At 33.7% G+C, this 11,263-nt stretch overlaps 1 protein-coding gene across 1 annotated transcript in view; it reads left to right on the top strand.

Annotated features, from left to right (window-relative positions):
• Positions 1-5,306, top strand: part of LOC123312922 (potassium voltage-gated channel subfamily H member 8) — a 276,226-nt gene extending 270,920 nt beyond the window's left edge. Inside the window, exon 15 of the mRNA XM_044897510.1 lies at positions 4,592-5,306. Within this exon, the coding sequence (XP_044753445.1) occupies positions 4,592-5,152 (561 nt within the window). The 3' untranslated portion in view covers positions 5,153-5,306. The remainder of the gene's footprint in view (positions 1-4,591) is intronic.
• Positions 5,307-11,263: the final 5,957 nt, after the last annotated feature.

Consider the following 11,263-nt stretch of genomic DNA (forward strand, 5'->3'; position numbering starts at 1 on the left):
TTTTCGCTGAGCTATAACATAAAGTTCTGGCTTTCTTATGAAAATAGTAATTTAAAATAACTTTAAAAAAATCGCCATTTTTTTACCGTTTCAGAAATATATTATACATCACCCTCAGTCTTTCTGGGTGATTTTAAACTACTGTTTTCATAAGAAAAAAATACATCTTTATGTTATAGCTCAGCAAATATACCTATTGGAAAAAATCATAGAACGCCACTGGATTGCTATAAAAGTGTCTGTATAATGTTTTCACTTCAACATTCTAGCTTGAACAGAAACGGAGATAATGACCAAAATTGAAATTTTAATTTGGACCTGTAACTCGAAAACAAAAGAAGATAGAGTAATGCAGTTGATGGCATTATTAGTTTCTCGAAAAAAGACGACCGCAATGTGATATGGATTTTCCTCTATCTTGTTGGGTTGAAAAAGTTGTAACTCACGTATAACCAATTTTGCCCACCCTGTACATATTCTGATTCAAGGTCAATATTTATGGGAGTGATTTTTGGGCCCATTTTTAGAAAAAAACTTCATATGAACATATGTCCTAAACGTTTCATCTTTTGAGATACAGTGTGGTAAAATTTTCAAAAATGAATAATTTATTATCAATTCTACAATACCACTTCAAATATTTCAATGAAATTTGTCATACATGTATACTATGAATCAAGAGGCATTTTTCAATGCATCACTTTTTTCTTAATTTCAACCAGTGGCATTCGTACGAAATTTGACCTTCCTATTTTGGCAGACATTGATGGTAGTCCACAGATTTTTAATGAAATGAAAATTATTTTTGAAATTCCCAATCATTTATTACGAAAATTGATCACTTGACTTTTTTTAATCCGATTCACGGTTTCCGCTTAAAAAAATAAAAACCGTTTCTCTATTCTCTGCATGATCATAATAATATCCTAAATACATATGTAGGTACATATGACAATATCACCATGCAGAGACATACGTAAATTTTATTTTTTGGGTGAAACCCGTGAGTCGGACTAAAAAAATTCAAGAGATCAAATTTGCTCATGTCAGTGGCGTGCCACTGACTGTCTAAATAATACCACCCTGTATTTCAAAAGGTGAGACGTTTAGGACATATGTTCATATAAAGTTTTCTTCTAAAAATGGGCCCAAATATCATCCCCATAAATATTGACATTCAATTAGGGAACACCGTGTATAAAGCTGAAGCAAGACAAAACCTTCAGTGAACTTCGAAAAGAGTATAGTCTGAGATGCGGTATTAGAAATATATACTTTCATCTGATATTCAATGATAATAACGAAAATATGCTAGATAATAACTACTTTGATACGTTGCAAATAGGATGCCTAGCTAAATCGAGTACTGAAGATGTTAAATAAACACATTTTGGATCAAATCTACTCTATTAAGTAGAGTATTATTATTAGATTAAATTATTCCGTTTCCACAAAACGTTATACACCACGAGACTACAAGACTTTTACGAGATTTTCGAACGAAATTCGAGACGAGACGAGACTAGAGTTCATATCTATTCGGCGAGATGATACGAGACTTCAGTAAAATCTCGTGGGCATTACTAGCCTGCTCAGATGGCTATCGTCCTATCTCAATGCAAGGATTTTGATTGTTTCTGTGAATGGACATAAAACTAATCCATAAATAATATAGTGAGTCCTAGAGTGTTTCCACCTCGGATCTATTCTATTCCTTATACTTTTGCACTAGGTGGTTTCAAATTCTGTAGGCATGTTTTTTGACCACGCTGATAACTTCAAAATCTATGTGATCATAAAAAATATACTTGAATGTACGAATTAACAGTAACATCTTGAGGCTTTTCTCGATAATTGTGCGAGAAATAAGTTACATATGAATTATGGTAAATGGTCATCGAGTTTCAGTCGAAATTTACCGTGTAAAATTTAACCATACATTAGATGGTAGAATTGTTCAAAATTATGGCGAGGTTCACGATCTTGGAGTATTTTCGATAGTAAGATGAAATTTGCTACACATTTAATATGTTGCAACCATACGAGCAGTCGTATGCTCTGATTTTGTTCTGAGAACATGTGCAGACTTCAATTCCGTAAAGTCCCTAGATGTTCTCTATTTTGCTTACGTTTATAGACCTATGTATCGGCTGTGTCGAAACCCCACTACGAGTGACTATATAAATGTCACATAGAAATGACTAATTTTTCAAGATACTTGGACATAGGAGATATAATGGCAGTAATGGAACTAATAATATCATGATAGACACAAGGGTTCTGAGACCCTGATATGTCATTATGAATTCCATTCACTTGAGGGTTGTAGGAGGCAATCGAATTTCTTGTTTTGTTTGAATTCGTGAGAGGTTTGGTTGATTAGGCTGATCTGTTATCTCTTAGAAATTTTCATATTCCCTCGAGACAACTGAGGGGTACTCTCACATTTGCATTGATAGCCTACAAAACTAACATAAGTAATAATTCGCCACTCCAAAGAATGTTTGCTCTAAATTTAGAGATCTTCCAAGAAGGGAATTGAGAGGACTAATTTTGGTTAGTTCGGGGCCAACTTTGACTCGTCTTTGAGGTCCAAAGAAACATTTTTTTCGTGAGTATACCTTTTTTGCCACCCCTGAAATATCAAAATAACCTTCAGAATAACAAGCTGAATCTGTTACATCTGTGGATCTTTTAAACAGAGTTGTATTCAGCCGAACTACCCAATTTTTCAAATATCACGATACTTCTCAATTTTTGAACATCAAATTACTCGAAAACTGCGCATTATTCGATAAAATGATTTCACAAAACATTCAAATATTAATTAAATAGAACCTAGTTTCGAGAGTTTGGTTCTTTGAATTTTTGGTATTTTCATGGTAACTTTATGTAATGGTCATAATGAGAAAACGGAAAGACTTGGTTCAAATTTTGTGTTCAAAAAAGATTCATCACATAAATGAAAGACTATATTCCGAAATTCAGAAATAGTAAAGGAAAAAAGTGTTTCTTTTGACCTCAAGTATCTAGGTACTACTAAAATATTTGTACGAGTCAAAGAATCACCTTTTATAGGTTCGCGCAGCTTTTTGTTTTTTCTGTGTTGTTCCTCTGATTTTTTTTTATTGGGTTACTTTTCACTGATTATTTGTTCCTTTGTTTTCCTTTCAACTGTCGTCATCCTACTTGTTGATTAAATAAATAAAATAAGTTAGAATAGTGGAAAAACCTTAGTTCAGATTGTCGATGAGGATGGAGTATATCATCTATGTAAATAAACTAAACGACTACGGGTTTCTTTATACAATTTCAAAACTATTTATTTTTATTAATATTATTGAACGAAATTAATTTAGATGCATAATAACACACAATCGAACTAACCATGGTCGGCATCTACTCTTTGTCGACGAAATTGAATTTCTGTTGATACTTTGTTAGTTCGATTCAGATCGTAACATTTGTTGATTTAATTATGGGCGGGTGTTATGCATCTTATTTAATTTCGTTTATCATTCACCTGCCCTACTCTTGAAGGCGTGACCCATTTATGATTATTAGAGTCATTCGGGGTAACTGAGCGCCGTGGGTAAGTGTGCGCAGTGCGTATATCTCGACTATGAAATGTATGAAAGAAAGGTTCATTTGGGTGAAGTATAGGCGCAGAATCGCCATGCGATCATGCGCATATTAATCTAAATATATAATAAAAATTTTTAGGCTCTGTTAGCAGCTCAACTCTATTAAGAACGTAACTCATATTTTGACTTATGGGGGAAAGTGTGCGCATAGATTCATTATGCATTAGTTCAGTGACGTCAGTGAGGAATAAATGACGACATTGTTGATTTTCTTGGTTGAAACTCGATCAATATTGTCCTATTTGTTCAGAAAAATATGAAGAGCTACCAACAGAGGAATGTATCAAGTGTTGTGTTCAAGAGGAATATTGGCACGAACAATAATGCACTGCTTGTAAAAAGGCGCTTCTGTATTGACAAAAAACAGTATTTCTATAATAGAAGATCCTTTCGTTTGCATAAAAAGTGTAGCACTTTTCTACACTCGATTTGATTTTCACCAGTGTAGAGGAAGTGTGGTTTATCTACTTATACTCAAAAGGAGATATAGATAAACTACACCTCCTATACACTGGTGTAAATTCAATCAGCAAACGAATACTAAAATCGAGTGTAGAAAAGTGCTACACTTTTTATGCAAACGAAAGGACCTATAATTTTGATTACATTATTTTGTAGGAAATTTGTTTTGATTGTGTGGTTCACTAAGCACTGCGTTCACTTACCCTGTGAGGGTTTGCACACTTACCCGCTATACGGGGCATGTGAACGCAATCCGACTTTTGGTTCGTTTGCTTTTCGATGTTTTTTGTAGACTAATGCTCTATCTTATGAATATGTTTTAATTTTCCTAGCTTCAACATTTGAAACAGGGTATGGTTGGAAACGCAAAAATGCGCACAGTTGACCCGAATGACTCTATTATTATGTATTATCAAACATCCTCATCAAATGTCTCGAAAATGGAGATATTCCACTGATCCATGTAATTTATTCAATTCTCCCAGGTACGGAACGCAATCCAGGCCTTGCAGGAGATGAAAACACCGTCTACAGGAGTGTCATCGTCTTTCAACGCGATTTCCAACCCTAATTTGGCACGTGCCGGTGATAACTTCGGAGGAAATGGTATCTTGGCGAGAAGTTCATCCCATCCCCCAGAAATGTTTTGCTGGGACCCCGACGAACCCACGTTAGAACCTCCTAGACAAATAAGGCACACCGTCGATGCGGAAACGCAAACCAACGATGAGCTGATCAAGGAATTCGTCTTGCAGAATTCGGACAAGATCATGCAGTTTTTAGGGCTGAGTAGTGATAAGATCAAACAATGCAGGTTGAGGAAGAGTTATAGTGTTTCGGACGAAAGGGCTGTTGTTAGATTCGATAAGAGCGCGAAAGATACGGAAGATTGTTCGATAGATATCGAAGAAGAGCAATTATCGCCTTCGGGCACCTTGAGGAGTAATTCTACCGAGCATCATAAAGTTCAAATATTCGGAAATTTCGCCACTCCGACATCGAAGTTGTATCGTCAGCTCAAGGAGAATAATTACGGCGATATTTGAAGGGCGTCATAAAAATTTTCGTTCATTTTGCGAGTATAAAAAGTGTGTCTGAGTGTTGAATACTCATTATTTCTATGAAAAGGTTATGTGAATTTCGACTCTTTCAATTGTTCAATCGATTAAACACAAAAGCCTCATCATAAATCCGCAGGCATAAGAAAGGTTGAAAATATTACTTCTTTCTGATTAAACTTTTTCAATTTTTTTTTTAAATCCTGATGAATTCCTAGGAACACTGAATGTTCAATGTTGCGTTAACCGAAGAGTAACTAGTGGTACTGAAGGAGGCCCATTCGAACAAGTCTGGTCATCCAAGTAAATAATTATAAGAAGAATTATAATTCTTCTGTTCTTCGCGACAGGAATCTTATGTTGGGGAATCGTAGGTGTAATGATTATGATAAATGATAAATAAATTCAGAACACTTGCATCATACAGATGGTTAATCTTGGTGTTGCAGACGTGTTGACCCATTAATCTGACAGTTTGAAGATGATAATAAGAAATTTTTTATAATATCTCCCTTCCTATACCTCTAATCGTTTCTGTATTCATTATGGAAGTTGTAGATAATAAAATTCTATACAACTTTTGTCTGAAGCAATTTTTCATACCCTTAACCGTTTTCGAGCTAGATGGCGATATGGGCTAGGAGCTTAGCCAAACATGCGAAAGGCCAAGGCCAATGTAGAAACTCGGTCTAATGTACAATCATCGCCATATATCTCAAAAACGTTCAAACGTAGAAAATATTGCTTCGGACGAAATTTGTAGAAAATGTTGTGCTCTACAACTTCTATAATGAATGCGAAAATAATTTGAAGCCCAGGAGAGGGTATAATTCAAAATAAATTAAAATTTTTGTGACCTTTATAGACAATTTTTATTGTTTCGGCTTGTTGAACTTGTTGAAACTGGCAGGTCAGATTATGTTTTTTCTATTATTCTTGAATCATTAGCTTCAAATATGAAAAAAAGCCACATCAGCGCTCGAGAAGGTACACATGACGTTGTTTTTGCAAAATTGGCGTCTTCCCACACATTTTCGTCACGCTTAAATTGTCAGATTAAAGGATTATATACTTTTAAACATGTAATTAACCACATATATCTTTATCTGACACGCTAGAGTGTCAATGATAGAATCAATTGATATAAATGAAATACGCTGTCGGATGTGCTATATTCATATTTGCAATTAAAAAAAAATTATAAAAATTTGAAATTATGGACAGCGAATAGAGCTTTGACTAGAACAATAGTATATGGTGATCTGCTATACGTCAAAGGTGTTATTTCTGTGCAATACGTTGTTTTGAATTAATGAACTCAATTGAATTTGTATAATATCAGAAATTAATATGCACCAATATTCAGTTTACCATCTTAGCCTACACATTTCCGTTACTTACATATTATTTTCAGAATTTTCAGAACCACAACTACAAAAAAACCTTACTGAGGTCCACAAGACCTGTTGTATGTTAGCCCGTCGGTATAATTTCTTCATGCTTTTTTTATGTTATGGTCTCTTTATGACACAATATACAAATTGATTAATGAATGAATAAAACACATCAGCCATCTGAAATCTCACAAAATTTCAGGTGTTTCTGCAAATGTCCTTCGAATTAATATTTTAACCAGCCTTAGAAATTTAAAAACACATTTGAAACAGAGATGGCGCTCACATCAATTTACTTTATAATCTTCGTACACCATGTTTTCAGACATGTTACCCAGAAGTTTTCGAACTAAATATCATAGAATTTCGAAATGGGCGCTTACTACGATATTTCAATCATTCATAAATATATTATGGCTATATATTAATTGGATGATTTACTGAACTTCAGTTCGTCTCGTTTGGTTAACATCGTCCTCGCGAATAATAGCCATCATATAACTAATAATATATGCTCGTATAGCTCGTTGAATGATATATTCATTATTCACATGAAACTGGAAACAACAATTCCGAAGAATTCCGTTCCAATAATGCGATCTAGTCGTGGACGCGAATAGGAAATTCCAGAGTTTCCAGTTTGATATTTTCGTTCACGGGTGTAGAAGCCAGGGGGGGGTTGGGGGTTTAAACCCCCCCTTGAAATAATATATAGTTACATAATATCAGTTTCAAAGGGTCTCACTTTAAATGTCAAAATCAGAAAAATTTCATATCAAACCCCCTCCCGAAACTCAACCCTGTGCTACGCCCATGTTTCCGTGTACTACATTCTCAAAATATTCACATGTTTTTGCGTTTTCTTTCTGATGCAAAATGTATCTCCTTTTGTTTTCATTGTAATGGAAACCCTTCAGTACTTGGCAATTAGAGACATAACTTATGGAAGAATCATTTATAAATTTCGTGCTCTTTTCATATGCAGAAAAAATATGACGCACACAGAATGTAAATCAAATTGAAGTCTTACGAGGAATGTTCTTCTTGAACGCTCAAATATCTTGTAGTATTTCTGTTGACATATATATATAGGATGTTTCACGAATGGTTGATAGTGGAGAATGTGGGTCATCCAAGCCTTTCAGAAAAAGTGATCCTTTTGTACCCTAATGTCATTAGTTTAGGTAGGGTGACCAGACGTCAGTCATTGTGACGGACAGTCCGTCAAGCGTCCAAGAAGTCCGTCATTGGAAAACGTCCGTCAAAATCTTGAATTTAATTCAGTATTTTTCTCAAGATTATTTGAGATGGATAATAAAAAAAGAAAGTGCAAATTTACGGAAGATCTTTCAAAAGAATTTCTGGGTCACTTCAGATTGCATTTGGCATTTGGAGAAAAGGCTAGCAACGCCTGAAGCCCTCTTCTCATTCCAGCATATACAGGTTGAGTCTTAGACTCGTATCAAATATTTTACAGTAGATTCTCTAGGTCAAAAGAAACACTTTTTTCCTTCACCATTTTTTCCGAATCGGCTCGGTTTAAAAGATAAATAAATAATAAAAATATTTGTAAAATTCGAAAAATTGGGTACTTTGACCGAATGCAACTCTTTTTGAAAGATCCACAGGTGTGTAGTGTCACACAGATTCATTTAGGTATTCTGAAGGTAATTTTGCTTTTGCAGGGGTGGCACAGCTCATAATGAAAACATAAAATGGCTATATCTTTTTATCAGGGCTAAATCGGAAAATATGGTACAGGAAAAAAGTGTTTCTTTTGACCTCTTGAATCTACTGTTGACATATTTTTACGATTCAAAGAACAACTTCACCTTTAAACAAAAATTTCACATGAACTGACAATTAACAGGACAGCTCGTATTTATGGCTGTTTATTTTTAAGAGGTATTTTTATATAATAATAACAATTATATATTTATCGATCCCTTAAGAGATTTTTAATGTAGGATAGGACAAGTCAAATGAAAAATAGAAAAATTAATTTTTTGGAACTTATTCTATACGATGACATTCATTGAAAATTCTGTAGTAACTTTTCGCATTCGTTCACCCCAAAATAAAATTCTCAAAAGCCAGCACTTTTTTGATTCACCCAATAAAAGGAAACCCTGCTTTGTCATCCTCTTCATCCACAATTTTTCTGATTGTAGAAATATTCAGCTAAAATATAAGTCTTTTAGATTCAGATGAAACATTTATATTATATAAATTCACTAACATTGAATATGTCGCTGCCGTCTGATATTAGAATATCATCAGGGTTACCTACTACTTGAATGAGCGGACCTGAATTCTAAAAAGCACTTCCTGAAACCCTCTCTTCTCTCTTTTTCAATCACTTTCGGCATTTTTGTAATATTATAATTGATATTAGTTGTGGCAACGGCGTTATGACATTAACGACATTTCATGAGTGCGAACCTTATTACTCCGTTCTAGTTAGGTACAAAAGCTTGAGAAAATTATTTCATGGCCAACCGAGTGCTAAAATAATAGTGAATGGAGTATAGTCATATTTTGATGAAATTTTGTATGCTCGTTTGCTTCCCAAAGCCCTTGGAGACTCCACATGCAATTTCCAGATTATAAGGACAGTACTCAGAGTATTGAGATTCATCTTTCAAATATTAAATCTATATGTTTTCTGACTTCATTGAAAAACTTTTCTTTTCAGAATTGAATTAGAGGAAAAATTTTGGTTTTCAGAATTGATAAACACATATTTCTTTTATTAAATTCACACCAAATGGTCAAGAACGCGAGCAAAAAAATTTATATACATTCTTGTGTATTATTTCGTGAGTGTGTTCCATTTGCAATATGAAGAAATTAGTGTCGCTCATAAGATATCGCTTTTTGCACATTGACTATTCATGTAAATTCAATTCGAAAAAGGATGTTATCCTTCATTCTGGCTTGGATTTGATCATTTCGAAAAAATTTAGTGTTCAATCAAACATTATCATATTATTAATATATTTTTGAGGCAGAGTGCTTAAACACTTTGTGAGTAGGTAGATGATATTCAGAATGAAAAAAAATGAAAGAGGGCTTCTAGTATCTAACATGTAAGCTGGTGGCACTGAAAATAATGAAATAAAGGATTATATTTCAGACACTAAAACTATCATCACAACTGAAAATTATAACTGAATAATTGGATGGACCTCATTCTCGAAACTGAAAAATAAGTATGATTTCTTACGTTGGTTTTTCTTTCAGAACAAGTGTGCCATGCAATGTGAAAATTGAATTCAATATAAGAAATTATGTGTTTATCAATTCTGAAAATTATGGATATCGAAAATTTAGGTCGAAATTCATAATTCATAAATGACCCTCTGTACCTATATCTTAGAAACTAATGTCTTCAGGGTATAAAAAATCATTCTGAAAGGCTCATATGACAAGTATTCCAGGATTCGCCACTAAGACTTTGGGCAACCAGTCGTGATGAAACACCCTGTAGATATGAATTTTTGCTTAAAACCACCTCAAGCATATCACTGAACAAACTCCTGAGACAATTTCGTAGTGTCGGACATCAATTGTAGGTAGTTGATGGAGTGGACATAATGAATGAATTTTTTTGTGCTCAAATATTTGAAATTTACATACCCACATTTCACATCAAGTTTATTACCGTCATCTTTAAAAAAAATTGAATATCGATCGGTAGAATTTTGTTATTTTGTTGAATATATTGAAAGTGCACTCTTCGATGATGACCTATTAGATGTACAATTAAATCCTTTTCTACGTGTCTTTCAAAATAGATCTACTCTTCATGAATGGTGCCAAAAATTCACAAAAGCAATTAGGAATTGTGAAATGAAACTATAATTATTATAAATAGGGCATAACTTTCCAAATATGATATTTAGACATATTGCTATTGTATATTAATTATTTGAATCATATCATGTTATATAAAAGGGCAGTGCCTCTTCTGTGATGAATTTTTTTCTATAGTTTTAGTATTAAGAGAAATTATAGCTATTCCTAACTACTTGAAACAATCATATACAGTACTTAGATTTAGAGTAAAATAAGTGTTTCATGATGTTTGCACTAGAGTACTATGGATCCAATTGTGACAAAAATGTTTACAATGATTGTGACATTCCATTCTCGAATGGTTCTCCAGATATAGCGATTAATGAGAGAGAGCATTTGTATGTATGTGAATATATTTTATCAATTATTTTTTCAATTAAACACATTGTTTTTCAAAGAATTTCTATGATCCAACTATTCCAACTCCTATCATCCTGTCTATATCTAAGAGTGAAGTAGATACCTATATGTTAATAAAAAAACTCCCTTCATTATTGACTTGAAGCAGGCTGTAAAAGTCCAAACGCAGATTATTTTCTGGTTACCATAGGATAATATGATAATAGGAGATATTTAACGGACGTAACCCTCTGACAATGACAAATCATAAAAAAATTGATCAAATTGGAGAAAGACAATTCCATATAATTGTCGCTCCAATGGTGTGAGCTAGCCATGAACAAGCGTAGGAAAATCCCACACTCAGACTCTGGACGCGCCACTGTAATTTAATCGATTTTACAATTTCTTCGTCTGAGTCTGAGAAGTTGAAGAATAAAATTTATAAAAAAAAATATGGTAAGTTCTGTGTTTAGCAAAGGAAACGTCAGAAGCTGTCATTTGTCAA

The sequence above is a fragment of the Coccinella septempunctata genome, chromosome 5 (genome assembly GCF_907165205.1).
Source record: "Coccinella septempunctata chromosome 5, icCocSept1.1, whole genome shotgun sequence".
NCBI classification, from domain to species: Eukaryota; Metazoa; Arthropoda; class Insecta; order Coleoptera; family Coccinellidae; genus Coccinella; species Coccinella septempunctata.